Below are 16,286 nucleotides of genomic sequence, written 5' to 3'. Positions count from 1 at the left end.
AGAAAGGTCTTTGTTTCTGGCCATTTTGAGCCTGTAATCGAACCAACAAATGCTGATGCTCCAGATATTCAACTAGTCTAAAGAAGGCCAGTTTTATTGCTTCTTTAATCAGGAAAACAGTTTTCAGCTGTGCTAACATAATTGCAAAAGGGTTTTCTAATGATCAATTAGCCTTTTAAAATGATGAACTTGGATTAGCCAACACAAGGCTCTACAGAGGGTAGTGCGGACAGGCTAGTACATCACTGGAGTCAAGCTTCCTGCCATCCAGGACCTCTATACCAGGCGGTGTCAGAGGAAGGCCATAAAAATTGTCAAAGACTCCAGCCACCCTAGTCATAGACTGTTCTCTCTGCTACCATACGGCAAGCAGTACCGGAGCTCCAAGTCTAGGTCCAAGAGGCTTATAAACAGCTTCTACCCCCCAAGCCATAAGACTCCTGAACATCTAGTCAAATGGCTACCCAGACTTTTGCATTGCCCCCCCACACCACTTCCACTCTATGTGGAAGTCACTTTAATAACTCTACCTACATGTACATATTACCTAAACTAACCGGTGCCCCCGCACATTGACTCTGTACCGGCACCCCCCTGTATATATTGTTATTTTTACTGCTGCTCTTTAATTACTTGTTACTTGTATCTCTTATTCTTATCTGTATTTTTTTAAAACTCCACTGTTGGTAAGTAAGCATTTCACTGTATTCACCTGTATTCGGTGCATGTGACTAATACAATTTGATTTGATTTGAATGACAACTGGCACTGCCATAAACGCAAGGACAGAAAAGTCATGTTTTATGACACAACACATGAAATGACATGAAACATTTTTGGCAACAGATGTAACATGTTGTCCAGTGTAGGAAATCCTCACTGGTGCCCGTAGTTTATAGCCCCTTTTCCAGTACACGACACAGAAGAAAGCCACCATCATCTGCTCCCATTCAATATAGGCTAGATTTACGTTTTTATTACATATAAACTAAATATAATATATATATTTTTTTTTTAGTGGGTAGATCAGCTTTAATATTGCAGATAGATTGTAGCTTCCATCAATGTAATTGTCTGCATCATTTCCAATCCCCCATATATTTTTTGTAAATATATAATAATGTATACATACATACTTCTCTTTAAAATATATTTTACTTTATTATCTTCCCCCTAACCCTACCACCCCTACCCTAATTGAAGTAAACTTACAGATAACAACACTTAGGCTTCTACTTCCAGCTTATATACCATATACATTTTACAGACACAATGTATTTTACAACAGTTTTATTTTGTTTGTTTTTAGTCGTCGTTCCTCAACCTCTCCCATCTATTTCTGAAGACCATCCAGTTTCTATTTGCCATATATTTTTTAACTGTGCTGTTTCACTAAAGTTCTGAACCTACATACATTTTACGGGCACAGTATATTTTACATTAGTTATCTTGTTGCTAAAAGTATTATATTATTGATCGATTGACTATGACTTTTCAGATCACCCAGTAGTGCTATCTGCAGAGTTAGCTCTAGATAAATGTTGCAATTCTTCAGCCATTCCTGAACCTGCGACCAAAAACAAGCTACATATGAACACTACCGAAACAAGTGATCTAATAATTCGCAGCAAAATCTTCAGAGCTGGGATGGTTGTATCCGCCATACAGGCCATTCAGAAAGTATTCAGACCCCTTGACCTTTTACATTTTGTTACGTTACGGCCTTATCCTAAAATTGATTAATTTGTTTTTTCTCCTCATCAATCTACACACAATACTCCAAAGCAAAAACAGGTTTCAGAAATTTAGGCGAATTTATAAAAAATAAACAACTGAAATAAGACATTTGTATAAATTTGCTAAAGTTTCTAAAAACCTGTTTTGCTTTGTCATCATTGGGTGTTGTGTGTAGACTGATGAAGGAAAAAAACCAATTTAATCTATTTTAGAATAAGGCTGTAACGTAACAAAATGTAAAAATACTTTCCGAACGCACTCTATTGGATGCAATATATCAAAATAACTTTTTTTGGTTTCGTTAACAATGTTTTGATTCTTGCTTGAACAGCCACTAAGATTATATTTGGTTGTAATCTTTGCAAAATAACTATTTTGGACGCAACAGTTGTTAGCTAGAATGCTAACGCTCATTGATATAGGCTGTAGCAACAGTTGTTAGCTAGAATGCTAACGCTCATTGATATAGGCTGTAGCAACAGTTGTTAGCTAGAATGCTAACGCTCATTGATATAGGCTGTAGCAACAGTTGTTAGCTAGAATGCTAACGCTCATTGATATAGGCTGTAGCAACAGTTGTTAGCTAGAATGCTAACGCTCATTGATATAGGCTGTAGCAAAAGCTAGCCGAAGAGCCCTTTTACGGGTTGAAGTTATTATTTTTTTTACCCCCTTTTTCTCCCCAATTTCGTGATTACGATCTTGTCTCATCGCTGCATCTCCCCCAACGGGTTTGGGAAAGGCGAAGGTCGAGTCATATTTCCTCCAAAACATGACCCGCTCTCTTAACCCCGAAGCCAGCTGCACCAATGTGTTGGAGGACTGATTCAACTGACCCGTTCAACTGATGACCGAAGTCAGCCTGCAAGTGCCTGGCAGCCACAAGGAGTCCCTAAAGCACGATGAGCCAAGTAAAACCCCACCGGCCAAAACCTCCTCTAACCCGGAGGACCAATTGTGCGCTGCCCTATGGGACTCCCGGACGGTTGTGACACAGCCTGGGATCGAACCCCAGGTGTATAGCCGCGCCACTCGGGTGCCGTTTGAAGTGCACTTGAAGTATAATGCAGTTGATTTGTGATGACAGAAACATTATATTAAGCAGGACATTCATACGAACCTTAAAAATCTATAGAAAGTCCCTTATGGACATGAATAGGTCAATAAAAATATACTGTTCAGACAATCAGGTTGCAGCAGTGTGTTTTTGCCCCCGTGTGAACGCCGTGTGCAACATCAGGAAGTAGCATTAGCCACTCTAGCGTAGTGGTGGAAAGGTTTGTTTTATTAACAGTACTTTTTAGCGGCATTAAACCTAGTTAAGGAGGAAGTCATCGTCGTCCTTGCAGCTTGGGGCGGCAGGTAGTCTAGTGGTTAGAGAGTTGGGCCAGTAACTGAAAGGTTGCAAGATCGAATCCCCGAGCTGACAAGGTGAAGATGTATCGTTCTGCCCCTGAACAAGGCAGTTAACCCGCTGCTCCCTGGGCGCTGTGGATGTCGATTAATGCAGCCCCCTGCACCTCTCTGATTCAGAGGGGTTGGGTTAAATGCGGAAGACACATTTCAGTTGTACAACTTTCCTTTGAATGGAGGATATTTATGTTCGAGCCGGTACACGAGTGTATAGCTGGCTCCATACATTCCAGTTGGACGCAATGAAAATCACGCCATCTACCGGACGTTCGGGCTAGCTGCTGCAATGTAAAACATTTTGTTTCATTTACAAGTAATTATATCATTATAACTAGCTGTAAAGGGTTTCAGTCATATTTTAATTTGAAATCCACCATGGACGTGTTCTCAGGGTCACCGTGGGTTCTTGGGAGTTGTAGTTCCCTAGTCTAGGCACCAGGCTTTAAAATACATATTATAGATTTATATACAGTTCGTGTTTTTATTCCTCCCCCCAACATTTGTGAGAACAGTAACTGATTGTGTAATCTAGATTATAATATTTGGCAATGAAAATCACAGTTGAAGTTCACTTCATTTTACAAATTTATTAAAACAAATGGTTACAAAAAAACAAAACAACAGTATACCTGTAGTAAGGTGCAATTAATTAACAGAAAAAAATGTACAAGGATTTTTAAAAAGCAAGACTATTTTGGTAAAGGCCAATTGAAAATCTTTGCTGCAACCTTCCTGTAGCATCCAACCTTAACCTACCTGCTTCACCCATAACGTATGAGGATTATATGATAACATTTGAGGATTATATGATCATGTATGGTCCCTGTTCAAAAGTAGTGCATTATAAATGGTAACAGAGTGTCATTCGGGATGCAGTTTTATTATAAACACCACTACATTTAGCAGAAGATAAAAACGATGTATGGAGTAAAGCTAAATGAAGAATGACCACTTATCCAGTGTTAGTTCAGTTTCAAATTTTAATGTTACTGATGTTAATGATCCTGAAAATTCAAATCATGAAAATATCCCATCTCAGAAAACCTGCCAGAATTATGGACCAAACCAGGGGTGTATTCATTCGTACACACCGTAGCAAAACGTTTTGCAATGGAAAACATTTTTGCAACAAAAACAAGTTTCTTATTCAACAATTCAGGTAGATCCCTCACCGTTTTGTGACGTTTGCTTCTTTTGGTTCCTAGTGAATCCACCCCCTCACTAATGCATATTATATAGCTTCCCTTACACAAGAGATGAGTCTAGTGTTGGACAGGATGAACATTAAAGCAGAGGACAGACAGTGTCTTTCAGAAACACTTTACTAAACTGTAAAACATTTATAAAAGAAAAAGGAGAGCCTTAGTGGAGGCTGGTCTGAAACAGATTAATAAATCTTTCAACAGGTTAAACATCACTCTGTCCTAACCTTCTGGATATAACATGGGCAGGTTCAGACATAAATAAAGCCTAGTCCAGAACTACAAATCACTCACAATGGAGAATCTATTTCAATGGAGAATCTAAACTGAAATATGCTTTTATTCCAGATTAGGTTTAATCTGTGACCAGGAACCCATTGATATGGAGGAGTACGTTTATATACTGAACACAAATATAAACACAACATGTAAAGTGTTGGTCACATGTTTAATGAGCTGAAATAAAAGATCCCAGAAATGTTCCATACGCACAAATTTCTCTAAAATTTTGTGCACAAATTTGTTGACATGCCTGTTAGTGAGCATTTCTCCTTTGCCAAGATAATCCATCCACCTGATAGGTGTGGCAAGAAGCTGATAAAACAGCATGATCATTACACAGGTGCACCTTGTGCTGGGGACAATAAAAGGCCACTATAAAATGTGCAGTTGCGTCACAACACAATGCCTCAGATGTCTCAAGTTGAGGGAGCGTGCAATTGGCATGCTGACTGCAGGAATGTCCACCAGAGCTGTTGCCAGATAATTTAATGTTAATTTCTCTACCATAAGCCGTCTCCAACGTCATTTTAGAGAATTTGGCAGTATGTCCAACAACCGCAGAGCACGTGTAACCACGCCAGCCCAGGATCTCCACATCCGGCCTCTTCACCTGCGGGATCGTCTGAGACCAGCCACCCAAACAGCTGATGAAACTGAGGAGTATTTATGTCTGTAATAATACCCTTGAGTGGGGAAAAACTCATTCTAATTGGCTGGGCCCTCCCAGGACCACCCATGCCAACGCCCCTGCCCAGTCATGTGAAATCCATAGATTAGGGCCCAATTTATTTATTTAAATTTACTGATTTCCTTATATGAACTGTAACTCAGTAAAATCGTTGAAATTGTTGCAATAATATTTTTGTTCAGTATACATTAAATATTGATAAACATCCTATTTACTATTTAAGGCTGTGTGCTGAAAAAATACAACTTTCTCAAAGACAAAGTATCTACAAACAGTTGTCAGATGACATCAGAGAAGATCATTCAGTAAAAAGGGGCTACCAGACTGCCAGGTAGATACACGACATGGCCAATAGTATGTGGACACCTGCTCGTTGAACATCCCATTCCAAAGTCATGGGCATTAATATGGAGTTAGTCCCCCCTTTACTGCTATAACAGCCTCCACTCTTCTGGGAAGGCTTTCCACTAGATGTTGGAACATTGTTGTAGGGACTTGCTTCCATTCAGCCACAAGAGTATTAGTGAGGTCGGGCACAGATGTTGGGTGATAAGGCCTGGCTCGCAGTTGGTGTTCCAATTCATCCCGAAGGGGTTGAGGTCAAGGCTCTGTGCAGGCCAGTCAAGTTCTTCCACACCAATCTCGACAAACCATTTCTATATGGACCTTGCTTTGTGCACGGGGATATTGTCATGCTGAAACAGGAAAGGGCCTTCCCCAAACTGTTGCTACAAAGTTGGAAGAACAGCATCGTCTAGAATGTCATTGTATGCTGTAGCGTTACAATTTTCCTTCACTGGAACTAAGGGGCCCGAACCATGAAAAACAGCCCCAGACCAATATTCCTCCTCCACCAAACTTTACAGTTGGCACTATGCATTGGGGCAGGTAGCGTTCTCCTGGCATCCACCAAACCCATATTAGTCCGTTGGACTGCCAGATGGTGAAGCGTGATTCATCACTCCAGAGAACGTGTTTCCACTGCTCCAGAGTCCAATGGCGGCGAGCTTTACACCACTCCAGCCAATGCTTGGCATTGCGCATGGTGATCTTAGGCTTGTGTGCAGCTGCTCTGCCATGGAAAACCCATTTCATGAAGCTCCCGACTAACTATTCTTGTGCTGGCGTTGCTTCCAGAGGCAGTTTGGAACTCGGTAGTGAGTGTTGCAACCAAGGACAGACTATTTTTTACACACTACTTGATGGAAAGGTGGCATACTATGACGGTGCCACGTTGAAAGTCACTGAGCTCCTCAGTTAAGGCCATTCTACTGCCAATGTTTGTCTATGGAGATTGCATGGCTGTGTGCTCTATTTTATACACCGGTCACCACCGGGTGTGGCTGAAATAGGCGAATCCACTAATTAGAAGAATGTCCACATACTTTTGTATATATATAGTGTAACTAGTGGACAGGTATCTAGAGGACAGTTATATATAGTGTTGGTGACTGTACCTGTATGTATAGTGTCCACTCTGTCATATATAGAGGATGTACATTTGTGATTGCAGTATATGACTTTGTTTAAAAAAATAAATGAAAAAAAAAGTTGAATGATCATTGCTTAAATTAAGGGTTAATGAATGACATCATTTGACTAAATGCCACTGGTCCCTGGCCAATGAATGGGCTCATTTAAGACTTGAGGGCTCTTACTCTGAACAACAATATAGTATATATGTGTTATATATAAACAACACTGAAATGGCTTGTGCTGTCTGACTTGGATGGAGCCGTCTCCACAGCCAGTAAACCGCTCATTATATTGCCTTGTGTATTTCGCCATTGAAAGACCAACAGTCTAATTTAAAAAAGGTACAATAACTCAGAAATTGCTGCGCCATTTCCTGGTTCCTAAAACACTAATAGTTTGCCTAATTTCAGTTTTGTGACAAAACAAGCAGTAATTGTGCAGAGAATCATTGTACCATCTAAACAGCTGTGAAATATATATTTTCCATAACCAAAAATATTATATGTTCAGCTGTTTGAAGCTGGTGTACAAAACCGAAAGTAAAAGACTCAAACACTCCAAAAAGCAAATCATGTATCTTTTCAAAACAAATAAAAATGAATCCAACATAACCCAGATACAGAGCACTCGGAAATAATTCACACCCCTTGACTTTCTCTACATTTTGTTACGTTAAGCCTTCTTCTAAATGTTTTATTAAATACATTTTCTTCCTCGTCAATCTGCACACAATACCCCAGAATGACAAAACTAAAACAGGTTTTTAGAATTGTTGCAAATGTATTCAAAATAACACACAGAAATAACTTATTTACATAAGTAGTCAGACTCTTTGCTATGAGACTCAAAACTGAGCTCAGGTGCATCCTGTTTCCATTGATCATCCTTGAGATGTTTCTACAACTTGATTGGAGTCCACCTGTGGTAAATGAAATTGATTGGACATGATTTGGAAAGGCACACACCTGTCTATATAAAGGTCCCACAGTTGACAGTGCATGTCAGAGCAAAAACCAAGCCATGAGGTCGAAGGAATTGTCCGTAGAGCTCTGAGACAGGATTGTGTTGTGGCACAGATCTGGGGAAGGGTACCAAAATATTTCTGGAGCATTGTAGGTCCCCAAGAACACAGTGGCCTCCATCATTCTGAAATGGAAGAAGTTTGGAACCACCGAGACTTTACCTACAGCTGGCCGCCCGGCCAAACTGAGCAATCGGAGGAGCCCAAAAGACTCTGACCATGAGAAACAAGATTCTCTGGTCTGATGAAACCAAAATTGAACTCTTTGACCTGAATGCCAAGCGTCACGTCTGAAATAAACCTGGAACCATCCCTATGGTGAAGCATGGTGGTGGCAGCATCATGCTGTGGGTATGTTTTTCAGCGGCAGGGACTGGGAGACTAGTCAGGATCGAGGCAAAGATGAACGGAGCAATGTACAGAGAGATCCTTGATGAAAACCTGCTCCTGAGAGCTCAGGACCTCAGACTGGGGCGAAGGTTCACCTTCCAACAGGACAACGACCCTAAGCACACAGCCAAAACAACGCAGGAGTGGCTTTGGGACAAGTCTCTGAATGTCCTTGAGTGGCCCAGCCAGAGCCCAGACTTGAACCTGATCAAACATCTCTGGAGAGACATGAAAATAGCTTTGCAGCGACGCACCACATCCAACCTGACAGAGCTTGAGAGGATCTGTAGAGAAGAATGGGAGAAACTCCCCAAATACAGGGGTGCCAAGCTTGTAGCGTCATACCCAAGAAGACTGGAGGCTGTAATCACTGCCAAAGGTGCTTCAACAAAGTACTGAGTAAAGGGTCTGAATACTTATGTAAATGTGATTTCAGTTTTTTATATTTTTTTATAAATGTGCCTAACATTTCTAAAAACCTGTTTTTGCTTTGTTATTATGGGGTATTATGAGCAGATTGACGAGGGGAAAAACTAATCAATTTTAGAGTAATTCTCAAAAATGTGGAAAAAGTCAAGGGGTCTGAATAATCTCCGAATGCACTGTACGTCAGACAGGATGAGGAGACCACGATAATGGATGAGGAGACCAGGATAATGGATGAGGAGACCAGGATAATGGATGGTGTCAGACAGGATGAGGAGACCAGGATAATGGATGTGTAACCCATCCATGTTAGTCAGGATGAGTAGACAGGATAATGGATGAGGAGACCAGGATAATGGATGGTGTAACCCATGTATGTCAGTCAGGATGAGGAGACCAGGATAATGGATGGCGTCAGACAGGATGAGGAGACCAGGATAATGGATGGCGTCAGACAGGATGAGGAGACCAGGATAATGGATGAGGAGACCAGGATAATGGATGGTGTCAGACAGGATGAGGAGACCAGGATAATGGATGGTGTCAGACAGGATGAGGAGACCAGGATAATGGATGGTGTCAGACAGGATGAGGAGACCAGGATAATGGATGGTGTCAGACAGGATGAGGAGACCAGGATAATGGATGAGGAGACCAGGATAATGGATGTGTAACCCATCCATGTCAGTCAGGATGAGTAGACCAGGATAATGGATGAGGAGACCAGGATAATGGATGGTGTCAGACAGGATGAGGAGACCAGGATAATGGATGGTGTCAGACAGGATGAGGAGACCAGGATAATGGATGAGGAGACCAGGATAATGGATGGTGTAACCCATCTATGTCAGTCAGGATGAGTAGACCAGGATAATGGATGAAGAGACCAGGATAATGGATGAGGAGACCAGGATAATGGATGGTGTAACCCATGTATGTCAGTCAAGATGAGGAGAACAGGGTGGTAAAATAGGGAGCATCAGTCTCAGGATGCGTCCCAGATGGGACCCTATTCCCTATATAGTGCACTACTTTAGACCAGAGCCTTATTCCCTATACAGTGCGCTACTTTTGACCAAGCCCGATAGGACTATATATTGAATAGAGTGCCGTTTGGGACTCAACCAGTCAGTCAATCATTCTCTCAGGTCCTCAGCAACCAGGGAGGGAGAGAGAGACGACACCCTCCGCCCAACAGACAGGAAGGGGTTAACAGTCAGTCAACACAGGATCTGTCCTGGTCCTCGCCTGGCTGGGGAGAGGAGGAGGACAGGGAGAAAGGGAGAGAGAGAGCCCCCCTGCCCTCAGCTGACAGGCGGCTCCCCTCCCGGCCAGCTGGGGGGGGGGGGGGGGGGGGCTCTCGTATCCCTGTCTGTCGCTAGGAACTCTCCAGGGCATCCAGAACCTTCATGATCTGCTGTTTAATGGCCTTGGTGGCATCACCCGCGTTGGGGATCAGATACCTGCAGAAAGAGAGAGGAGAGGGACTGTCAGCGCAGAGACGGTCAGACTGACAGCACAGAGACTGACAGCACAGAGACTGACAGCACAGAGACTGTTATACTAATAGAAGAGAAGAACCAGTAAGGATATAGTAAAGTTAGTGTTTAGGTGCACATATTAGTTTAATTATTATGTAGTCTAGTCAGAGAGACAGCCAGTACCCATACAGCAAGTAAGTGTAGTCAGAGACAGCCAGTACCCATACAGTCAGTTAGTATAGTCTAGTCAGAGAGACAGCCAGTACCCATACAGTCAGTTAGTCTAGTCAGAGAGACAGCCAGTACCCATACAGTCAGTTAGTGTAGTCTAGTCAGAGAGACAGCCAGTACCCATACAGTCAGTTAGTGTAGTCTAGTAAACAGAGACAGCCAGTACCCATACAGTCAGTTAGTGTAGTCTAGTAAACAGAGACAGCCAGTACCCATACAGCCAGTTAGTCTAGTCAGAGAGACAGCCAGTACCCATACAGTCAGTTAGTGTAGTATAGTAAACAGAGACAGCCAGTACCCATACAGCCAGTTAGTGTAGTCTAGTAAACAGAGACAGCCAGTACCCATACAGCCAGTTAGTGTAGTCTAGTCAGAGAGACAGCCAGTACCCATACAGTCAGTTAGTGTAGTCAGAGAGACAGCCAGTACCCATACAGTCAGTTAGCGTAATCTAGTCAGAGACAGCCAGTACCCATACAGTCAGTTAGTGTAGTCTAGTCAGAGAGACAGCAAGTACCCATACAGTCAGTTAGTGTAGTCTAGTAAACAGAGACAGCCAGTACCCATACAGTCAGTTAGTGTAGTCTAGTCAGAGAGACAGCCAGTACCCATACAGTCAGTTAGTGTAGTCTAGTCAGAGAGACAGCCAGTACCCATACAGTCAGTTAGTGTAGTCTAGTCAGAGAGACAGCAAGTACCCATACAGTCAGTTAGTGTAGTCTAGTAAACAGAGACAGCCAGTACCCATACAGTCAGTTAGTGTAGTCTAGTAAACAGAGACAGCCAGTACCCATACAGTCAGTTAGTGTAGTCAGAGAGACAGCCAGTACCCATACAGTCAGTTAGCGTAATCTAGTCAGAGAGACAGCCAGTACCCATACAGTCAGTTAGTGTAGTCTAGTAAACAGAGACAGCCAGTACCCATACAGTCAGTTAGTGTAGTCAGAGAGACAGCCAGTACCCATACAGTCGGCTAGTGTAGTCAGAGAGACAGCCAGTACCCATACAGTCAGTTAGCGTAGTCTAGTAGACAGAGACAGCCAGTACCCATACAGCCAGTTAGTGTAGTCTAGTAAACAGAGAGACAGCCAGTACCCATACAGTTAGTTAGTGTAGTCTAGTCAGAGAGACAGACAGTAACCATACAGCCAGTTAGTGTAGTCTAGTAGACAGAGACAGCCAGTACCCATACAGTCAGTTAGTGTAGTCTAGTAAACAGAGAGACAGCCAGTACCCATACAGTCAGGTAGTCTAGTCAGAGACACAGCCAGTACCCATACAGTCAGTTAGTGTAGTCAGAGAGACAGCCAGTACCCATACAGTCGGCTAGTGTAGTCAGAGAGACAGCCAGTACCCATACAGCCGGTTAGTGTAGTCTAGTCAGAGACAGCCAGTACCCATACAGTCAGTTAGCGTAGTCTAGTAAACAGAGACAGCCAGTACCCATACAGTTAGTTAGTGTAGTCTAGTCAGAGACAGACAGTAACCATACAGCCAGTTAGTGTAGTCTAGTCAGAGAGACAGCCAGTACCCACACAGCCAGTTAGTGTAGTCTAGTAAACAGAGACAGCCAGTACCCATACAGCCAGTTAGTGTAGACTAGTCAGAGAGACAGCCAGTACCCATACAGTCAGTTAGTGTAGTCTAGTAAACAGAGACAGCCAGTACCCATACAGCCAGTTAGTGTAGTCTAGTCAGAGAGACAGCCAGTACCCATACAGTCAGTTAGTGTAGTCAGAGAGACAGCCAGTACCCATACAGTCAGTTAGCGTAATCTAGTCAGAGAGACAGCCAGTACCCATACAGTCAGTTAGTGTAGTCTAGTAAACAGAGACAGCCAGTACCCATACAGCCAGTTAGTGTAGTCTAGTAAACAGAGACAGCCAGTACCCATACAGTCAGTTAGTGTAGTCAGAGACAGCCAGTACCCATACAGTCAGTTAGCGTAGTCAGAGAGACAGCCAGTACCCATACAGTCGGCTAGTGTAGTCAGAGAGACAGCCAGTACCCATACAGCCGGTTAGTGTAGTCTAGTCAGAGACAGACAGTAACCATACAGCCAGTTAGTATAGTCTAGTCAGAGACAGCCAGTACCCATACAGTCAGTTAGTGTAGTCAGAGAGACAGCCAGTACCCATATAGCCAGTAAGTGTAGTCAGAGAGACAGTCAGTACTCATACAGCCAGTTAGTGTAGTCTTGCCAGAGAGACAGCCAGTACCCATACAGTCAGTTAGTGTAGTCTAGTAAACAGAGACAGCCAGTAGCCATACAGTCAGTTAGTGTAGTCTAGTAGACAGAGACAGCCAGTACCCATACAGTCAGTTAGTGTAGTCTAGTAAACAGAGAGACAGCCAGTACCCATACAGTCAGTGTAGTCTAGTCAGAAAGACAGCCAGTACCCATACAGCCAGTTAGTGTAGTCAGAGAGACAGCCAGTACCCATACAGCCAGTTAGTCTAGTCAGAGAGACAGCCAGTACCCATACAGTCAGTTAGTCTAGTCAGAGAGACAGCCAGTACCCATACAGTCAGTTAGTCTAGTCAGAGAGACAGCCAGTACCCATACAGCCAGTTAGCGTAGTCTAGTAAACAGAGACAGCCAGTACCCATACAGCCAGTTAGCGTAGTCTAGTAAACAGAGACAGCCAGTACCCATACAGCCAGTTAGTGTAGTCTAGTAAACAGAGACAGCTAGTACCCATACAGCCAGTTAGTGTAGTCTAGTCAGAGAGACAGCCAGTACCCATACAGCCAGTTAGTGTAGTCAGAGAGACAGCCAGTACCCATACAGTCAGTTAGTGTAGTCTAGTCAGAGAGACAGCCAGTACCCATACAGTCAGTTAGTGTAGTCTAGTCAGAGAGACAGCCAGTACCCATACAGCCAGTTAGTGTAGTCTAGTCAGAGAGACAGCTAGTACCCATACAGCCAGTTAGTCTAGTCAGAGAGACAGCCAGTACCCATACAGTCAGTTAGTGTAGTCTAGTCAGAGAGACAGCCAGTACCCATACAGCCAGTTAGTGTAGTCTAGTCAGAGAGACAGCCAGTACCCATACAGTCAGTTAGTGTAGTCTAGTAAACAGAGACAGCCAGTACCCATACAGCCAGTTAGTGTAGTCTAGTAAACAGAGACAGCCAGTACCCATACAGTAAGTTAGTCTAGTCAGAGAGACAGCCAGTACCCATACAGTCAGTTAGTGTAGTCTAGTCAGAGAGACAGCCAGTACCCATACAGTCAGTTAGTCTAGTGAGAGACACAGCCAGTACCCATACAGCCAGTTAGTGTAGTCTAGTCAGAGACAGCCAGTACCCATACAGTCAGTTAGTCTAGTCAGAGAGACAGCCAGTACCCATACAGTCAGTTAGTCTAGTCAGAGAGACAGCCAGTACCCATACAGCCAGTTAGCGTAGTCTAGTCAGAGAGACAGCCAGTACCCATACAGTCAGTTAGCGTAGTCTAGTCAGAGAGATAGCCAGTACCCATACAGTCAGTTAGTGTAGTCTAGTAAACAGAGACAGCCAGTACCCATACAGCCAGTTAGTGTAGTCTAGTCAGAGAGACAGCCAGTACCCATACAGCCAGTTAGTGTAGTCAGAGAGACAGCCAGTACCCATACAGTCAGTTAGTGTAGTCTAGTCAGAGAGACAGCCAGTACCCATACAGTCAGTTAGTGTAGTCTAGTAAACAGAGACAGCCAGTACCCATACAGCCAGTTAGTGTAGTCAGAGAGACAGCCAGTACCCATACAGGCAGTTAGTGTAGTCTAGTCAGAGAGACAGCCAGTACCCATACAGGCAGTTAGTGTAGTCTAGTCAGAGAGACATCCAGTACCCATACAGCCAGTTAGTGTAGTCTAGTAAACAGAGACAGCCAGTACCCATACAGTCAGTTAGTGTAGTCTAGTAAACAGAGACAGCCAGTACCGATACAGCCAGTTAGTGTAGTCAGAGAGACAGCCAGTACCCATACAGCCAGTTAGTCCAGTCAGAGAGACAGCAAGTACCCATACAGTCAGTTAGTGTAGTCAGAGAGACAGCCAGTACCCATACAGTCAGTTAGTGTAGTCTAGTCAGAGAGACAGCCAGTACCTATACAGTCAGTTAGCGTAGTCTAGTCAGAGACAGCCAGTACCCATACAGTCAGTCAGTGTAGTCTAGTAAACAGAGACAGCCAGTACCCATACAGTCAGTCAGTCAGTACCTCTCCACAGCAGAGATCTCTATTCCAGCAGTGTTGCTGTTGCCGAACTTGAAGGTGATGAGTTCTGGGTGTTTTTTCTTGGAGGTGATCTTGACCACGCTGTTGAGGGCCTGTCTGGACTGGATGTAGGCAAAACCCTTCCTGGACGCGATCTCCCTCAGACAGTACATGTGGGTCGCTGTGATCAACAGGTGACTGGAGAAACAGGAACAACGTCACATTAGAAACAGGAACCGCGTCACATTAGAAACAGGAACCGCGTCACATTAGAAACAGGAACCGCGTCACATTAGAAACAGGAACCACGTCACAACAGGAACCGCGTCACATTAGAAACAGGAACCGCGTTAAATTAGAAACAGGAACCGCGTCACATTAGAAACAGGAACCGCGTCACAACAGGAACCGCGTCACAACAGGAACCGCGTCACAACAGGAACCGCGTCACATTAGAAACAGGAACCGTGTCACAACAGGAACCGCGTCACATTAGAAACAGGAACCGCGTCACATTAGAAACAGGAACCGCGTCACAACAGGAACCGCGTCACATTAGAAACAGGAACCGCGTCACATTAGAAACAGGAACCGCGTCACATTAGAAACAGGAACCGCGTCACATTAGAAACAGGAACCGCGTCACAACAGGAACCGCGTCACAACAGGAACCGCGTCACAACAGGAACCGCGTCACAACAGGAACCGCGTCACATTAGAAACAGGAACCGCGTCACAACAGGAACCGCGTCACATTAGAAACAGGAACCGTGTCACAACAGGAACCGCGTCACATTAGAAACAGGAACCGCGTCACATTAGAAACAGGAACCGCGTCACATTAGAAACAGGAACCGCGTCACATTAGAAACAGGAACCGCGTCACATTAGAAACAGTTCGTCTAATTCATGTAGATAATCATAAAATGATCAGGGATAATTTTCCTTGAATCAAATACTAAAACACACAGACAAGAACCTGGTCATGGCGTCATCAAACTGCCGTCTCTCTCTCTATGTAGAGGGCCATCTCCTGACCCTGTCTCTCTCTCTATGTAGAGGGCCGTCTCCTGTCTCTCTATGTAGAGGAACATCTCCTGACCTTGTCTCTCTCTCTCTCTCTCTATGTAGAGGGACATCTCCTGACCTTGTCTCTCTCTCTCTCTCTATGTAGAGGGACATCTCCTGTCTCTCTCTCTATGTAGAGGGCCATCTCCTGACCTTGTCTCTCTCTATGTAGAGGGCCATCTCCTGACCTTGTCTCTCTCTCTCTATGTAGAGGGCCATCTCCTGACCCTGTCTCTCTCTCTCTCTATGTAGAGGGCCATCTCCTGACCCTGTCTCTCTCTCTATGTAGAGGGCCATCTCCTGACCCTGTCTCTCTCTCTATGTAGAGGGCCATCTCCTGTCCCTGTCTCTCTCTCTCTCTATGTAGAGGGCCATCTCCTGTCCCTGTCTCTCTCTCTCTCTATGTAGAGGGCCATCTCCTGTCCCTGTCTCTCTCTCTATGTAGAGGGCCGTCTCCTGTCTCTCTATGTAGAGGGCCATCTCCTGTCCCTGTCTCTCTCTCTCTCTATGTAGAGGGCCATCTCCTGTCCCTGTCTCTCTCTCTATGTAGAGGGCCGTCTCCTGTCTCTCTATGTAGAGGGCCATCTCCTGTCCCTGTCTCTCTCTCTATGTAGAGGGCCATCTCCTGTCCCTGTCTCTCTCTCTCTATGTAGAGGGCCATCTCCTGACCCTGTC

At 44.1% G+C, this 16,286-nt stretch overlaps 2 protein-coding genes across 5 annotated transcripts in view; both read right to left on the bottom strand.

The window, feature by feature from the left end:
- Positions 1-8,724: 8,724 nt before the first annotated feature.
- LOC115151412 (uncharacterized) lies at positions 8,725-9,568 on the bottom strand. Its single transcript, XM_029695326.1, has 3 exons — positions 9,523-9,568; positions 9,025-9,452; positions 8,725-8,928 (listed from the first exon to the last, which is right to left on the bottom strand). Exons 1-3 carry the CDS (start codon positions 9,566-9,568, stop codon positions 8,743-8,745), a joined length of 660 nt encoding a protein of 219 aa, XP_029551186.1. The 3' UTR covers positions 8,725-8,742.
- The window catches only part of tbc1d23 (TBC1 domain family, member 23), a 58,291-nt gene continuing 51,422 nt past the window's right edge, over positions 9,418-16,286 (bottom strand). For all 4 annotated transcript variants that reach the window (XM_029695322.1, XM_029695323.1, XM_029695324.1 and 1 more), the window contains 2 exons: positions 14,547-14,741; positions 9,418-10,098 (listed from right to left, as the gene is read on the bottom strand). In XM_029695322.1, coding sequence (XP_029551182.1) covers positions 10,014-10,098; positions 14,547-14,741 — 280 coding nt within the window. In that variant the 3' untranslated portion in view covers positions 9,418-10,013. The remainder of the gene's footprint in view (positions 10,099-14,546; positions 14,742-16,286) is intronic.

This window comes from Salmo trutta, chromosome 17, assembly GCF_901001165.1.
Source record: "Salmo trutta chromosome 17, fSalTru1.1, whole genome shotgun sequence".
Classification (NCBI taxonomy): Eukaryota; Metazoa; Chordata; class Actinopteri; order Salmoniformes; family Salmonidae; genus Salmo; species Salmo trutta.
The sequence above is the reverse complement of the archived record's forward strand: the minus strand, read 5'-3'. Positions and strand labels throughout refer to the sequence as shown.

What these genes read in the sequence shown, in the direction of transcription:
- LOC115151412 (XM_029695326.1), bottom strand. Translation starts at nt 9,568, where the DNA reads ATGGGTTACACCATCCATTATCCTGGTCTCCTCATCCATTATCCTG. An exon ending in TCTCCTCATCCATTATCCTG is followed by an intron (nt 9,453 to 9,522) that starts GTCTCTTCATCC and finishes TCCATTATCCTG; the next exon opens with GTCTCCTCATCCATTATCCT. An exon ending in TCCATTATCCTGGTCTCCTC is followed by an intron (nt 8,929 to 9,024) that starts ATCCTGACTGAC and finishes GATGGGTTACAC; the next exon opens with ATCCATTATCCTGGTCTCCT.